The 18,447-nt window shown below is 34.7% G+C and overlaps 1 protein-coding gene across 5 annotated transcripts in view; it reads left to right on the top strand.

Moving 5' to 3' along the window:
• Nucleotides 1–18,447, top strand: part of CENPW (centromere protein W) — a 139,337-nt gene that overhangs the window by 6,082 nt on the left and 114,808 nt on the right. Inside the window, exon 3 of one of the 5 annotated variants that reach the window (XM_067293761.1) lies at nt 1,511–2,584. The exons of the other annotated variants lie outside the window; for them this stretch is intronic. Within the exon in view, the coding sequence (XP_067149862.1) occupies nt 1,511–1,537 (27 nt within the window). The 3' untranslated portion in view covers nt 1,538–2,584. Of the gene's footprint in view, nt 1–1,510; nt 2,585–18,447 lie in introns of those variants that run through there. 5 annotated transcript variants of the gene reach the window in all.

Here is an 18,447-nt window from a genome sequence, read left to right as displayed (position 1 = left end):
AAACAGGTAGAATGAATTCACATCTGCCTATGAAAAGCTGTGACTGTCAAAACTAAGACTTCTTTTGTTGCCATTCAATGTCTTGGCTTTGGGATAGGGAAAGAGAAGTCTAGGCTCTGGGAGACCAGGACAGGAGCAAGTTCCAAAGCTGGAGGATTTTTATTTTAGATGATGTTATATCAAGGAAGCTTCGCATTGTGAACTGCATGTTATCTGAACTGCAGTAGCAAAAACGAAACTATGGAGCAAGCAGGGAGTAGTTCAAAGAGGTTTGAGTATCCTATTTGCACCTTAAATTCATACCTGCTTAGTCTGAAATGTATTTTGAGTGGATTCTTGCAGCATTGTGAGGATACTACTGGAACAAACAGGTACTTCTTGTGATACTGTGTTCTGTAAGGGGGGGTTAAATTATGGATTGCTGTACGAATAGCTCAGCATAACAAAAAGTACTCTTTGAGTATCTGTAAAGGAGGAACTCTCTGCTTTATTGTACCTGATGAGAGCTTTGTGTGTATGTGAAAGAAGGAAAAAAGGAAGGGGTAAATCACCCTTCTTTCCCTAAAATGAATTAGTAGTGTCAAAGTATGACTGAAATCCTGCTATATTCTGCAGTTCATTTTACTCATTAGGCTGTTTTACTTACCTAGGTTTCATGCAAAAACTCAGTCTCTTTAATTTGCGGAGTTATCTGTTCGACCACCTTAGTACTGCTGGACAAATGGAATAATAAAACTGAATATTTGGGTCCATTGGCTTCTGTTTATCTTTTGGTCTTTTTTTTCTGGTAAAATGTTTAGTTTGTTACTATAGTAATAGAAAGTATCAGAAATATATACAGGATGTGTAGGGTAGCCAAGTTAATGTTGCAGTTGGAATCTTATGCATTTGTAATTTCTTCTTAACTTCAATCTTAACATTATTTGAACATTTTTGTGTTCCATTTATTTCTTTTTAAGATGAGAAGAAAGGAAAAACTGCCCATATTTTAATAATGTTAACACTTAAATGGTCCCACTTGGACTTTGAAGTTCACTTTTTGACTTAAACTCCAAACCAAAAAATGTCCTTCCAAGGGTCTGAGCACTCTTGATATAAAAAGAAATAAGGCATTACAAACAAAAATTGAGCATAGTAGCTGTACAATTGCACATCTTAGCTTTTTCATTTGTCTGGTACTAATGGGATAAGAGCTTTAAGGAATCTGCTGAGGGCTTGACAGAGCTATTACTACTTTTGACAATCATTTAGAAAAACATTATTTTAGAAAATTCTTGGTTATGAGCATTCATTTTGTCAAACATTTTCTAATATGGCATATGTCTCTCTGCTTTTGCTGAATTCATAACCTTTTTCCTAGACATTTACCCTTGATCACTCCACTCTAGGAGGCAGATTGTTCAGCTAGATGAGCCTTTGGTCTGAGTAGCACAGCTTTGTTCAGGCACTCTTGCTACTGCCTGAACTGTATATGTATAAGCAGTGATAATAATATCCTTTTTTTTCCCAGGTTGTTTTAAAGAAAAGCAGAGGCTAAAAAATGGAACAATGGAATTTCAAATCTTGGGTTTTTTTGGTGTGTTCTTACTAACTTGAGATCCTGTGAGCTGGCTTTTGCACTTGTGGAATTAATTACTTTTATTGATGTTTATCTGCTGACCTTCCCTCTGAGTATCCTGCTGTTTCTTTTAAAACAAACAAACAAAAAACCCCATGTTTTCATACACTTCATGTATAATTTAAAGATGTGTGTCATTTGTAAGTGCTATAAGTAATAGTAACTTTTCATTTAAATCTTTTGGTGTACCTTATTTCTTCCAGCACAATGGAGAGAAATACCTTTACCATACTCACTGAAGTACAATGTGTCATTTTTTAATTTACTGTTATACATTTGGAGCATTTTAAGGAAAACAGTAATAAAAATGCAGGTTTCACTTAATCCATTATAGATTGTGCTGTTCAGAACAGATTTACTAGCTAAACAAAATGTTGGCTTTCAAAAGAAATGCTGTAGAAGCTATTGTATTAAATATCTTGGCTTTGATTTGTTTATAAATGTCTTAATATTTTTAAATCACTTTGAAAAGTAGGCTAAAATTTCTGTGTTTTGGGGAATGGATACATATTCTGTATTTCTAAACCAAGCTCTGAACTGTTAAGCTGGCCTACTGTTTGATGTGGTATGTGAGACAACTTGGTGGTCTTAATTCAGTTGGTGTGGACAGATGCATGTCATAAAAAGTTTCTGACACAGCTGATGTTTTTGAAGTTAGATCCTGTAGAAATAATGAAGATAAGTTGGCATGCATGCTGAACTACTTCCTCCCCCTTTCTGAGTGTCATCCTAACTTGTAGAAGTGTCAAAATGTACATTAGATAAAAACATCTTTAATTGAAATTGTATTCTATTCCTAATCTGATATTTTTAAATAAACCATTGCTAAACACTTTACAAATCTTTTAATAAAGGTACAGTTGAATCTTACTGTTTGAGCTGATAACACTATTTTGTGGAATATGTGGTAGCTGATGCTTCATATCACAGTGAGCTATTCTTAAAATAAAAAATTTTTGTAAATCACGTATTGAAAAGTCTAATTTTGTTTAACACATCACCGAGTATATGTTAGAAACAAAGCCAAAAAATTGCATTTCCTAAATATTTTTGTAGTCTAAGGAAACTGAAGCAATGCCAGAACTTCGAACCTGAATTTGATATCATACCCAGGTACTTAAAATACTCTACAACCTGAGAAGTCTCATCCTTTTACAGTATACAAAAAGGAAGAATGTCTATTTTGACTTTCCTTAACACACAGGGCTTAGTTCAGTATGCCTTTTAAAAAGGTTGACTATGTTCCTTATCTTCTTCACTGTGAGGCTGACAGAGCACTGGAACAGGTTGCCCAGAGAGGCTGTGGAGTCTCCTTCTCTGGAGATATTCAAAACACGCCTGGACACGATCCTGTGCAACGTGCTCTAGGTGACTCTGCTTGAGCAGGGGGGTTGGACTAGATGATCTCCAGAGGTCCCTTCCAACCTCAGCCATTCTGTGTTTCTGTGATTGTGCTTTTCCTTCTCTTACTCCCTTGGATTCCACAAAGCTGAGAATGTATCCGATATTTTAATCCATATATGTGGAGGGTATTTGGACTGGAGTATGTTCTCAGGAATAAGAGGTAGCTGACTAGGTATTTATATTTTTCTTTGTAATTACTCTCCATGATTTAAAAAAAAAAAAATCATTACAACACTAGGCTTTCCTTCTTTGGAACTATAACTTTTCCCTGAAATATTTTCTTAAGAGTCTTATATAACTGCATACCTCTCCTCATTGGACAGATGTTTGAGCGTTTTGACACCCGCTTTAACTTTTTATTTTTGAATTGCATAGGACCAAGATCCTCTTAGAGCTTAGTGGAATTTTCTCAGTGTGGTGATAGTAGTAGGTGGATGATCAACTACCATTGAGAAAAGGAGGTGAGGAAGGGTTAACACCAGCTACCCCTATAATTTTTTTTTTCTCTTTTGGGTAGAGTGTTTTTGGCCCAGATTCATGGCTAAGAAGGTGTGGGTTTCCTTTTTTTTTTTTTTCTCTTCTTCTTCTTTTAATGGGAGAGGGGCATTTTGCTATATACTATAAAAAGTTTGAGACAAAAAATGTCATATCACTAGACTGCCAGTACTCTGTGAACGTTTAGTAATAGCTGAAGAGAGCAAGTATTGAGCAGACCAGAGAAAGAAGCATGTTTTACCTCTTAATTTTTAAATAAATACTTACTGAAAATTAAGGTGGTTGATGTGGTTAAGCATTCAGAAATACACAATGCTATTATGGTTTTCCAATAGCCGCCTCTTTTTGAAAGTTACACTACAGAGTTAATTATATTCACATTTGGTAGCTCTTCCTGCACACCTTCACATATATATGTATGGTCTCTATCTGGTACTCCTTGGAGGTTTTTGTTTTTAAATAAAAATTCCTTACAGCAGGGTGGTCTAAATATCTGTAAACACTTCCAATTAGTATATCCTTGGAGGGTATACTAACTTAATGTTTGGGTTTTTTTTTTCCTCTGCCAGTGACTATTTAAGGATTGATGGCTAATGACAAAACATTAAAACATAAAGTTTTAGAAAACATCTTTGTAAACTAGGTGTTTGAATAGAAGGCCCAATGGAGTTTGATTCGGTTATACTCATTTGGGGGTTTAGTTTCTGTGTTGATTCTCTGCCCTTAGAAGGAAAAAGGGAAATGTTATTGAGGGAAGAGCCATGCTGAGGCATTAATAGTGTTTCTGTTCTACTGGCCTGCTTTCCTGAACCTTGAGAAATTTAGCCTTTCAGACCTCACTGTTGAATATTCTTTGGTTTCAAAGGTAGGAATGAAGAGATTTGGGGGAATGAGATAAGTAACAGGTGCTCAGTGCAATTGTGAGTCTTCGTTTCTTCAGGAAAGCAGGTTAAAAAGTATAAATAAATAAAGGCATACTGGGCCATTATCCAGTCTTTCCATTTTCTTTTTTCTGCCTCTTTGAAGCTTTCCCAGTGTTTTTCTGTTTCACATCCCTCCCCTCACTTTCACTATGACTGCCAACATGAGAGGAAAAAGACAAAACAGAGAATGGAAGAATATGGCGAGAGCATTTCTGGTGGCCCTGGTCTTGACTTTCAGGTTATAAAGTAGCTGATGTTAGTCTGCGAGCCAGTGGGTGGTGTCACAAGTATATAAGGCAAGCAGGCACAGTAAAAGAAGAAAAGTGCTTATTGATAAGCAAGTGGCTATGAGGGGAGAGTGTTTTCCCTTGCTGGAGGTGATGCTTTGGTTTTCTCTCGTATATGGAGTGGCTGATGAAATAGGATCTGCTGTTTGCCATCTTAAGCCTTCTCTTGAGGAGTATGCACTATTCCAGCTGTCAGGGTCACATCAGTTTGCTTGCAGAGAATGCTTTATGAGTAGCTGTGAAAAATTTAAAACTGGATATATGCATTTTTTTGAATTTGTAGGGCAAATTTAACACTTTGAGTGTTATAAATCACCTGATTAATGGATTTAAAACTATAGACAAGCTGTGAATATTAAGAATGGCATGTCAGTGAACTTAGATCTGTGAAGCAATTTAGCTGCTTAACACCCAATGGAGTCAACAGGAATATATGAACTTGTATAGTTTTGTGGGTCGAGGCCTAAATAATCACTTTTCTATTTGAATCTAAACTTTGATCATTAAATCTGGTGTTTTAATTCAGGCAATCAACACAGCTGTTATAGAGGACATTCATTCCTTGGAGCTTCATTGTACTTGTGTGTAGGAGTGCATGATTGCTATTAAAAAAAAATCTTGAGTTGCAAAATAAAAATAGGAAATATTCTTCATGCTATAATGATACAATAAGGGAAAAAAAATAGAAATGTGTAGTCTATAGCAGGAAAGTTCTTTTTCTAGCCATAAGGTGGGGATAGAGCAAAAACTGTTTTTTTCTTCCCTGCAGAAACTTCCCATTAGAGAACATATTCTGTTTATTCTTGCTAAAAATTATACTGTACATTGTGACACTTCCAGATTTTTTGAAGGCTACCAAGGCTGTGCTGCTGACAGATGCAGGGCAATTAATGTTTAAAAAAGTTCTTGTTCATGTCAAAAAAGGATGTCCTGTTAATCAATACTGAGAGGGTAAAAGTTAGATGTGCTAGGCTTTGATGGATCTTGAAGATTTTTCTTTCTTCAAAGTTCAATGTTTTGGCATTAAATAGCTTTCTGTCTTAGTAATAGGCCTACAGTTATTTGTACAACATGGCTACATTTTAGAAACTTATGTATTCCATGGGCAGTTTTATGCAGGAGCTATTTACAGGACATTCCTCATATAACAACTTTAACTGTAAACATATATCTAGAATTTTTGAATTGCTGATTCTGTTAGTCTTTTATCAGTTTAAAACAACGAATGATAGGGCAACAAAGCTCTTAAAAACACAAGTTTTTGAGGTGACTTATGAGTATATATTTAGGTGTGACATTTCAAATAAAAGTACTGATTACAGTAAAATAAAATTCCTTTTTCAAGAACTGTAAATTGTATGTCAAGTTTAAGTTCTTCAGACTGGAAGCACTGTGTGTAGTTGTCATATACTGTTGTTGTATACTGTTGTATACTGATACTATATATACATACATTGGAATATAAATTCTCTAATATGTGTTAATGATACTGGTAAGTGTACTTACAATACTTGGTATGTGCACTGTTACGTGTACTTATGTGTACTTAGGATTGTGTTGTGCTGGTCTACATAGATATGAAAAAGCATAATGGAACACATTTCTTACATGTTTGAGTTGTCTCAGACCCAGGATGAGATGATGCTTACAGCATTTTTGTTGTGTTAAACACAAAACTTTAACTTTTTGAAGTAGGTGAATAGCCTTCTCACCTGACAGATCTTGATTCTACAGATGTAGTCAGTCCAAATTCATCTTTCTGCTGTTTCATGAACAATGGTGAGAGAATATCAGTTTCCTTGTAGGCTATATTCATCAAATTCATATGGGGTTTTATACATAATATTCTCCTGTGTGCTGGGATGTTAACATTGTCCTGATCAAACTGCTGAAAGATCTTTTAAGGTCGTTTGATACCTGTAAGATCAAGTTTCTTACTGGGAAGGTCACTTTCCTGGGAAAATGATTTCAGTGCGTGCACAGCTTGGGTAAAGTGTAGAAAAACACAGATAAGGTCACCCAAGCAACCTTAATATCACTTCTGGTTTAAAAAACAAATGTAGACACAGCCTTGCTACTTGGTAATACTGTGATTGCAGAGGTTAAATAAAATCAAGAGCACTTCCTACAGTAACGGCTTGCTCTTGATGTCCTACCATTATATAGGTCAGGCTATTGTTTCAACAATACTGCAGAAACATAGATTCCTGTTTTGCTTTATAAGCATGCAGAAAGCACAGAAAGATACATTTTGGCAATTGAACAGATACTGAATCAAAAATTTTAAAGGGCAAACACTTCCACACGAGTATAATAAAGAGTAGGTTTGGATAGGCTGGAGATTCTAACTCATAATACCAGCTTAAATTGTTCAAATTGTTTTTGTGCTAATTCCTACAATCGACAGTCTAATGTGTTTTTTTTGTTGTTGTTTAACTTAAACAGGTAAGTACTCACACAAATTAGGTTGTATAACTGAAATCTTTTTTTAGTGAGACTTGTGCAAGTTTTATGAATATACCAGATCCTAACAGATCAAGAATAAAATTAAGATACAAGCCAATTTTTTTTTAATTCTTTTGTATAGCTGAAACTTTTTTACATGAGCAAGCTTCTATTCTGTGCTGTTTGAGGGTACTCACAGAGTAAAAGCCAAAGTTAATATACTGGTGATGGATTACATTTAAACACATTTAATTTTGATATTCTTTAGTTTTGTTTTTACTCTACAAAATAAAATTATATGTGTACTATGCTGTTTCCAAAATATTACTGACTTCTGAAGGTTAGATAGCAATTAAAAATGAGTTAAAGAAGAATACTGATTTAAAAAAATAGGGGAGTAGTGCTAGGGAAAAGAGAAAGATAGCCGTGGTAATGGTTGTCTGGCCAACCTTAACTGTGTTCTTTAGTTTCCAATATTTGTTTTTCATAATTTGTTTTTCAAGTGGAAATTCAATTTTGTGGGTTCCCACACTTTCCAGATTGGAAGGGTTGGTTTTCTGGGGGGAGAGAGAGGAGTAGTAGGTTTCATTTAGTCTAAGTAACAGTGTTCTTCTAAAACACTGGGTTATCTTCCTAAGGTGTCATCAGGGTTCAACATAGTAATTAATTTTGACAATACTTTTCCTTTTGCCTATTCTGGAAGGTTTTTCCCCAAATTCAGTATGAAAATATCTTGAAATTCAGATTAGAAGTGGACCGAAAAACTTCATCTTGCTTGGTCTAAGAAGTTTGCAGGAAACTTTTCCATAGTGAGTAACGTTTTGCAAAATACACAACAATATACGTAAATTTAATGTATCTGCTTTTTAATAATTCAGCTTGGTTTTGTTTTCTGTGATTGCTTTCCTTTTCTTTTCTTGATAAGATTTAAAAACTGGAGAATATAATAAAGTTTTATTTTATGCCAGCAACAACTTACAAAAAAACCACTACTGCCAAAAGAATGAACTATCAATTTCCTCTGAGGCACATTAGTATTCTATATGTAAAGCTGGAGAATAATACATTTTTCATTTAAACATTTAAGTACTATTCATGACCAACCAATTGTTCAGCCTTAGCTGTTTGCTGTAGATTACGGAGTGTATATTTACATTTTTGGCTGTAGAAATTAAGAATGAGAATCCCTACTCACCCCTCTCATGTAGTATTTCTTTTTTTTTTAGAAGAAAGTAGGGAAAGTTGCAAAAGATGGTTAATTTAAAGGTGGCACTGAAGCTTGATGAATAAGTACTGTAGTTACTAAAAAAATCTTTCAGTAGTCTTAGTTTTGAAATGTGTACTAAGTTCAAGAGAATTTAAGGAAAAAGCTACAAAGAACCCATCAACAGCTAGGTGAAGCTTTCTTTTCCCCTCATTGCCTGAAATTTATAAAATGGGAAGGACAGACTGAATGTTTGGTTAAAAATGGTTTCAAGTAGGAAAAAACACAGTCTAGCCCTATCAGTAGCATTACTTTAGATTTATATAATGTATTGCAGACAAATGTTCCAAAAGTAGTTTGGATCCGCTGTCTCAGAGGATACCTTCTGCTATTCACTGATGGGCAGGAGAAGGCTTCAATCTCACAGTCAAGGGGGAATATGACACTTCCACTGGTCTCACCTGTTGTAGCTCTTTGGTGTGTGCTCTCCTGCTAGCTGTGGGTGTGTGAAGAAAGGGCTGAAGTAAGGAGCTGCTGTGGGCAAATGTCCAGGTCTTTGGAGATGCACTGCTATATCCGTAACATGCTGAGGGAATTTCCCTGAAGTTCAACACTGGAAGATCCTTGGTTCTTTTTACATGAAAATATAGTAGGTCCATTCTAGAGAATTTTCCAGCTTTTTTAACCTTTCCTGTAATTTTCCTGTGTTTTATGGACATTTATATAGAATATTTTCTTTGCTTTAGTTCATCCTAAATTATGAGAAAAATTCAAAAAAGAAATGTTCCCAAAACATTAGTCTCCAGGGAGAAAACAAACATAGGAAATAGTAACCCTAATATGAGCTTTCTGAAATATCTTCATTTACATTTCCCTCTTCACTTTAAAATTTCCATATATATGTAGCATAAGCACAAACACAAGGAGATTGTGAAAATAGGGCCTAGGGTTTAATGATGCTTTTTGTTGACTGCAGCTTTTGAAGTTAAGTGTCAATGAGGTATGGAATAATTTATTGGCTTAAAAAGGTGTTATTGGTACCATAATTTTAATCTTGGACCTAGAAACATGAAGAAATTTAATTGTTATAATTCACACTGCTGTGCCTTATGTTGTACTTTTCTTATTTGCTAAACAGCTAGCTGGCAGTGCAGCTATAGCCAAGAGTTGGAAGAATAGGCAAGATTAAAAACAGGATGAATGCAAGCACAGCACTTTTATTTTTGGCATATTATTTTCATGAACCTTGCATTTTTGCAAGGCTTTCCTGGAAATAAAATGAAAACACCTTTCCAAATCATCTTTATTTGGGTAGAATGGATGCTTAATTACACTGAACTTCTCCAAAACAAGCATACACATATTGACCTGAATTGTGCCTTGGACACTTCTGCTAACATGTTTTCCGACTTGTTGCTTGCTCACTTTCACTCATGAGGGAGGATGATGGGATAAACTGGATACGACTTTCTTCCAAGGATAACTCTTCTAATGGCTCTTTTTGTGAAGGAGTTCGTGATGAAGCAGAAGACCATGTATCTCTAGAAGACGGTCTTAGAAATTTGGTGATTTACCAAAAAGGCATTCTTCTGTGGGGCTAACTGTATTTTTAAAAGTTTGCTACTCTATTATATGAAGACCTTCTTTGCATATGCAGGATATTATGCATGTAACTTCTAAGAAATTCAGGTTTCTTTTTCTAATTTGAAAATTTATATCTTATGCACTGTAAAAAAACTCTAGGTGAAACTTAGACTACTTGGGGCTATGTTTTACTCTCTGAAGAAGCAATCAATTTAAAATATCAAAATGGTCTGCAGTTGAGAATGGAAGGGATTTTTGTTAACTATTTTAAATTTTTGTTCATGTTTTTTGATAACTGCAGGGACTAGTGGATATTTTAAAGTAAAGTTTTTTTGCTAAATATTTGATATTGTGCCCCTTTATTCAAGGATGAAAATCCAGTTATGACCCTGAAAGGTCTTCCAGTTTCCATGACATTCTTGATATTTTTAATGCAGAACACTAAACAGTGTTCCTTCCCGATCTCTTCCTCTCCTCTCTTCCCATCTCCCAGGTTGAATACTAAAGGGAAGGAAAGGGAGGGGATGGATGTGGCTACAGTTCAAAAAGAAAAGGAGTTCAGAAGAAATCATGTATTGGTTGCCTCTTATGCAGCTTACTAACTTTTGCCTTTAGTGCTGTAAAACATTTACACTGGAACCTAAGCAATAATACTATCAGGTGCCACGTTTTAAATAGAGATTGTGTCCAAAATTGTGGAAATACTTCTCCCTCCCTGCCCCCCCTGCCAATAAATGATGTCTCCTTGCTAACAAAAAAAAAAAAGAAGCATCAGATCCAATATAAAAATGGACAAGGATAATTTGATTTCTTCTTTAGTGTGTTTATTATTGACTGAAAAGCATTTTGTTTCCTTTTCTATATATTTTTCTCTGAGGCATATGTGTTCTTTTGAGCAAATTTGATTGAAATTTTAGAAGATGGAGGTTTAAACCTGTACCACAACTGGGATGTATATATTTTACTTATGTATTGTATCAGTTAAGAAAAGAAACTGACAGGAAGCTATTAAACAAGCAAAGTACTCCTAATAGTAAAGGAACGTTTTTGAAATTTCAAGCTTTTTCAAGTTTTCTCTTGCAAAATCTGTGTAAAATTACAATGTTTGTTAAAAAGCTTGTATACAATATTTTTAGAGCTTGATAACTTTAATTCCTGTCTGCATCCCTCTTGCAAAGAAATGTGGACCATGTTTGTGACATAATTTGTGTAACAAAATATCTTTATTTTTGAGTTAATTTAATTTTTACATGCCTCTGTTACACAGGAAGTATAGATTTAATAAAAGTCATGTGTTTAGAGCAGTAATTTTTGCATTCAACATAGATTATTTTTATGTTGTAACTGTTTGATGTGAAGTCTGAATTTACTGTGAGCAAGCTTAGTAGTTACAGTATGGATCTAATCTTCCTGTATCAGTACTGCCGTGTTACCAGTTATTACATTGGAAATAAATCTCAAGAGGTTAATATCAATTTCTTTGAACAAAATTATGGTTGTACTTTTGATAAAAGATGTGCTCACAATCCTTTTTTACATAAGTTTCTTGTACTATTCTTGAAAACCTAGAGAAAAGTAAATTTTGGTCTCTTTTTGTAATTTCTCATTTAAATAGGTCTAGCATCACATGAAACACTTCCCTGACCTTTTGCAATGTCAGAACATGAAACAGAGGAGGAGGATATCCTATGGTGTATAGGACTTTAAGGTGCTTACCTCATCAGCATGAAAGGTCCATAACTAATCTACACCAGAGACATGTGAACTCTTGGAGGATAACATTCTTGAGGATATAAAAAAACACATCAAAACATTTTCTTTGAGAGTTGTTCAGCATGTAATTGGGACAACAGTGCATGTGAATGTTTCTGAATTCTTGCCGTGTCATGTTTGTTGTCTGTATCCATCATTTTTCACACTCCCCCTGCCCCTGTCTGAACATTTTAAAGGCTAACACTGGGTTGATAAGAGAGACAATCACATTCTGCTTCTTATGGAAAGTTTGGGTGGTAGGGTTGTTCCTGGTATTTTCCTTATAGTAAGATCCAAGATTTTTGCCTACCTTGTTAATTGTGGATATCTAATAACATAGAAACATCATGGAAGGTAGCTGATGAAGAGGAAATTAAACTTTTTTAAACATCCTAAACGTGTTTGAAACTGTACCTTTACACTAGTTCAGTGTATTCTTTCTTTAGTCTTATTTGAACTTTTATGAAGCCAATAGAGAAACTAATTATGAAGACTCAAGCTCTAGCACTATGCAAATATGATGCAGTTCTACCTATCCATCGTATACAACCATATAGCTGCTGCTATGATAGCCTTCTCCTCACGTGAGTGCAGCTCATGAGCTTGTAGCTGAGTCTCAGGTCATGAAATGATGTAGAAGTCTAGGAGGGAGTGTGTTACAAAATTTCCATCCAGGATGAAATTTTCTGTTTCAGATTATTTTCAGGATTGCTCAGTCAGTCCATGTGTTAGCAGCATTTCCAAATAAAGTTTTCTACTATCTTTACGAATATAAGAATTTCCACCCCAGCTGGGGAAAGGAGAGAAGGGAGTGACTTATTATTTTTTGTTGTTGTTGTTGTTGTCTCCAATCTGGACTTCACATACCTAAGAATGAAGCTATCAAATCTTGGGAAACTTTGGTTATTACAGATAGGGTTGAGGCTGCTGCAGATCTAAGCAAGATAATCTATCAGACCAATTCTCCACACTGTTCATTGGCTTCCTTTTAGTTATGGAAAGAAACCCCAAAATATTAGACCTTATTTTCAACTCTCCTGGCAATGTGATCCTATTGTATTGTAAAGATTGCTTAATAGTGTGGTGGCAACCAGATCAGCCACTCCATTTTTCTTCACTTCCTTCACTTTCCATTTTCTTCACTGTCTTCTTAATTTTCTGAAATGATAGAGAAGCTGTATATGTTACAATTTTTGGCGGCAGTGGCCTGAGATGAATGTGTTCCATAAATGTGAAGGCTCATCATAGCTCTCACTACCTTTTGCCAGAGCTACCAGGCAGAAATCCTCAGCACTGGGTTGTTTTTGTATTAAATAACTTCAGAATTATCAAAATATTCACTGCGTATATAAATCTGCCTCTGGGATGGTGATGAGCAAAAAGAACAAGGTCACACATTAAAGATGTACATTGCATTGTTTAATAGATAATGCTCAGATACTATAAAGATAGAAGTATTGAAACCTATGGAGGATAAATGCTATCTAATAGCAAAGCCTTCACAGATTTGTATTATCTTAATGCATATTATATATGTATAATCTTTTTACTAACACAATTGCTTGATGATAGATTTAAAACATTGACCAAAGACCAGGAGCACAAGTAATGTTCCAGACACCATAAAAATCATGTAAATGAGCCAATCAAAAGATTTATTAGCCATGTTTAAATCTTGAAAATAACGTGATTTTAAATCTTTGGGTTTTCAGTGTTGCAATTTTGTATGTGAATCTGTCACTGACTGAAAGTATTCCCTATTATTAAGCCAAAAAAAAAAAAAAAACCCTCCAGTACTGAATCTATGGACAGTTGCCAAAAATAAAGTTCAAATTATCCTTATTAGGATATAGTAATCTGCTATTCAAACACGTGCTAGAATTGTTAGCTCATATACTATACAGTATATCCCTTGAGTAGAAGAGCAAGACAACAGAGAAAGGCCTCTTAGACAGCTAAAAATTCATTTTTATCTTGCTTTCTTATTTTTCAGGTTTAGATATCTTTTTCTGTTTCTCTAATAAGAACTTAGATTATGTTGATCTTATGAGAATGTCTCATGTGCTGATTGATCAAATTTTTTAGCATCTGTGAACTTTTTAAAATTAAGCTTCCATTTTGATTAGAAAAGTTACTTTTAGACAGTAAATGTATCTTATTTAAATGTTTCCTTACAGCTTTCAGTATTCTAAAACATTTTTGAGTAGAAAATTCATAAAAAATTCTTTTTATTGTGATTTATTGAAGAATAATTCACAGTTTCTTCAAATGTATTCACCATTCAGAATTGTTTGTAGAATATTCTTAGCGAGTCTTGATTTTTAGCTCACCGATCAGCAGTCTGTTCTTGCTGATTGCTGTATGAAATGTAACAGTCTGTAGTTGTCCAGTTAACTTGGATGTTATGTTTCTTTGTCCTGATTCAACATATGTAATAATTCATAGCTGTAAGCTTGCAGAAGATAGATATAAACATGCCTTTCAGTAAATGCTTTCTGAAGTGTGCTTAAATTACTTACATCCACATTTGTGATGATATCATTTCAGTAACTTAGGAGAAGCTAATGCTGACATATATTTCTTTAAAGATCTGAATTACTATTCATGGAAAATATTTCACAGTACTTGGTTCTAGTTGCAGAGAACAATGTAAATGTAATAAATTATACAGCCTTACTGAAATTCAGATTTTTTTTTTGATGGAGTAAAATATCATATTTGTACAGAGCATAAGTAGATAAGAAATTTGACCAAATGCATTGGAGAAGACCCCTCCCCTGAGGATAATAAGTCTAGGAAGAACAGATGTAATCTCTAATACAAATGGTTCAAAGAACTGAAGCCCTTTGATCTGAAAGGAAGCCAAGTGCTAAAAATTTGCGAACAATAATTTCTTTACCATACTATGCCCTCTGTTACTTTTTAGACAGGCAAGCTACTTTCCCTGTTTATCTGTCAGCTGTCCTGCAGTAGCATCCAAATCTTAGTTCAACTGAGGTAAATAGCGTAACAGTTATTAACTTTTAAGAGATCAGTATTAAAAAATGTAGAGCTGTGCATCTTGTCTTCAGTAATAAGAACCATTCTTGTCACAGGCTTTAAGCATTAGATTTTCTTCGGGGCTTAGCTGACTGTGCTTTGCAGTTGCTGAATGCAAATTATCACTTGGCTGAGGTAGAGAACTGTTTAGGTGAACTTTTCATGATATACGTCATTTTTAAGATTGTTAACATCTTTTTCCTCTAGGTACGTTCTAGGCCAAATTCCTCTCATTTATGCTGTGTAAATCCAAAGTCATACAAAATGATCTATACTGCTGAAATGAAAGCAAGATTTTGCCCCAATAGTTTTGACTTCTGCATCTTGCTCTGAAGTGTGATTTCCACACTGCACTTAATTTTTCTCTGATACAGAATGTTAACTAAGTAACAGCATCTGTACTGCTGCTGAATTGAAGGTTTTGAATATGAGGCTTCTGCACTGTAAGAGATATTTTTGGCAAGTACGTACCTTTACCACAAAGTTGTTGCTATTATGGGATTGTTTTAGTCATATGCTGAAACTCATTTTCTTAAATGCACTTTTAATTCATTCTTTGTTTTGTTTTTATTGTTTGCATAAGAATACCACATGCTAATTCACCACATGATGTGTATGCACAGTCCAAATATCACAAAGTCAGTTCCAAAGTCCAGACATTTACCAGTCTCCCTCTCATAAAGCATATAATGGCAAAATCCTTATTCCAAATTCAAGTCAACCAGAACTTTGGAGTATCTTCAGAGTAAAATACTTTTCAGAACAGCTGCAGGAATCTTGATATATAACCCACAGTGGGGTGGACACAACCCTCTAATACTGAAAATATATTACATAATTTACACATGATGACAAGATAAACATTTTTATAAGAATTTCTTCAAAAGAAGAAGGAGTAACAAAACAACTAAAAATAAACAGAAACACTTTCCTGTTCTTTAAAGCCCCCATTGGGTACAGCCATAATGGCAGCCAACACCTTTCTGGCACAGAGCCCTGCCAGTTACTTCATCCCAAATTCAGAGAGACACAAAACTCAGCTCTTCTTCTGGAACTTTTCCAAACATTTTGGGCGTTTGCCTTCCTGAAACAGGCTGGGGGAAGGAGAACATATAATCCTTCTCTTGCTTCCTGCTTATTAATAAATTGAAAATGACATAGTCTACAAACATACACTTGGGTCCCCTCCTTATTTTGCTGGACTCCTCAAAAAGCATAAATCATCAGAAGCTTAAGCATTATTAAATATTTTATACCGATTATTTTGTCCAAGATCACACTGTTCTGTTATATAAACCAAAATTAATGCATTTTAAGGGTGACCACTGTTTTTTATGAACACATCATGAACTATATAGAATAATGTCAAAATAAAAAAAATATTTTTTTAGAATTTCCTGAGCTTTTAAATGGCTAATTTTGCAGCAGCTTACATCCAGAATTTGATAAGGGTTTAGTGTATAACCCTTTTAAACCAATTCAGTTTCAGTGTGTGTTAGAATGATAATCAATAAACTCACAAGCAAAAAATTAGGAGAACTGTTGCTACCAAGAAAAAATGCTGGAGAGTTCTTCCAGAACATAATTTTAAAATCCATAAATATTGTAGACTATATGAAAGAGAAAGAATGAAATTTTCACATACACATAGATACACATGTATCTGTACTCATATATATATATATGTATAAGAAGACATGTCTAGCTAGCTCTTTGAATTTCTGTCTTGGCAAGGTACGGCCTCAGAGACTCCAGACCCATGTTTTTAATTCTCATAGCTGAGAACCATAAACAACTTCTGAGTGAAAGACGAGCTAGAGTGAAGTTCAAATGTGGATTCTCGAGTCCCAGAGGATGGATTCTGCTATATACAACTTAAAAATTTTTGATCTGTTTCTCTAGTTCACACTGGTCCTTATACATCACTCCATCATCAAAAAGAGGTAAGAAATAAATGAGTTCCCAAAAGCTAAAAATTCTGGTTGTAGAGGATAACCAGCTCTGTGCCATCTCATTTCACTTGCTTACATCAATGGTCCTAGCACAGAGTGAGGTAGAGGTGACAGATGAAATGACTGAATTGCTGTTGTACTGTAGCTATTCTCAACTGTTCAATGGCATTATGAGTTCAGTCAACATCCAAAATAGGATAAAAGAAAGTTCAAGACTGCTCTGAACTACCCCAGAAATATTAGGCTAGACTGTCTTTTTGGTTCTCCTGTTCTTCCTCACCTTCTCAGGTCAACCAATAGAGAATAAGTTTCCCTCCTGCCTCCACCCCCTTTCACCCAAAATATCTTGACCTGGTTTGTTTGTTTGCCTGTTTGTTTTTTTTAATTGCAAAGTGTGATGACTGGCCATTTATGAGGGGAAGAGTGGTGTTCCATGTTATTAAGGTTATCTGGAATGTGTCAAAGTCAGAATCATTACAAATTCAGTGGGAAGGATGACTGAATTTACCCCAGCTCCTGCACTTCCAACCTTTCATCTCAGTGAATCTGAGTGAATTTTTTGAGTGCCAGAAGGTTTTACAGTCATTCCTGGTGAGTAAAACATCTTCATTTTGCCAAGATATGTTACTCGGATATACCTTTGAATCAGATCATACTTAAAGCAAGATATTGTCTAGGAGACCTCCACTGGAATCTGTTTCTGAACCTTTCTCTGAGGAATAAGACTTAATTGTGCTAACTACAGGAAAGCACAGTTGCTCTTCTGAAGCTAACAAAGGAGAAACTCATTTGATTTCAAAAAGAGGTGCTGTCTCCTTTCAGTTTCATGCTCTTGAATTTTATTTGAATGCACTTCTATTAAACAGAATTCCACATTGTGCTGGTTCAGTTTCATTGCATATCTAGAATATTTGGAGAAGTCTTATGATTTTGTAAAGAAGAACTAAGGCATTGCTTCTTAATTTTCTTTCTGACCCATTTTTTACCAGACTGTTATGCTGAGCACATAAGGTTTCAGGCATTTGTTAAATTTTAAGTCAGTTAGATTACCAGGCATTATGTATTTTGGTTCATTTTGGGAATCTAGCTGTTAAATATTTTATATTAACACTTGTTTATCTAAATGTTTGTGTTAAAGAATGTAGTTGTACTTTTTTCACCTTATAGATATTACAAGTGTAAAGAACATTGTCGTGTGAAGAAACATGAGGAGCTTGTCCTATATGTATTGAAAGACTGGGTTAAAGGCCATTGCTTTCAAGCCTTAGCTCCTAAAGTAAAGAAGTTCTAAGTCAGCTTTTAGATATGATGAACGGGATTTCCCAAAGCACACCATTTTAAAGATGGGTCTAGATTCCATTTGTTTAAATAAAATATGCATGACATATAGAAAAGAAATAGTGGAATGACAGTCTAGACACAGCGAAACATTAATTACAACAGAGTAAGCTAAGTTATGAACTTTTTTCATCTCACTGTAAATGTGAGGCAATTTACTTTTCTTCTATCTTGATTTATATATAACATAGCTTGTAGCATGAAATCAGTTTCTAAGCTTTCATGGTGTTTCTTTATTATAATATTATCCTGCTCTAGTTTGTTTTGATGAGTTTAAATCTCTCTTTAAAAGGTCATATCACCCTGTAATGACAAACATAGGTTTTTTGGGGTTAGATTATTCCAAAGCATAAGGAAGATTTTCATCCTGTATCATCCTGAATGACTCTCACTTGATTTTAATTTC

Source organism: Apteryx mantelli, chromosome 3 (assembly GCF_036417845.1).
Source record: "Apteryx mantelli isolate bAptMan1 chromosome 3, bAptMan1.hap1, whole genome shotgun sequence".
Lineage (NCBI taxonomy): Eukaryota > Metazoa > Chordata > Aves > Apterygiformes > Apterygidae > Apteryx > Apteryx mantelli.
The sequence above is the reverse complement of the archived record's forward strand: the minus strand, read 5'-3'. Positions and strand labels throughout refer to the sequence as shown.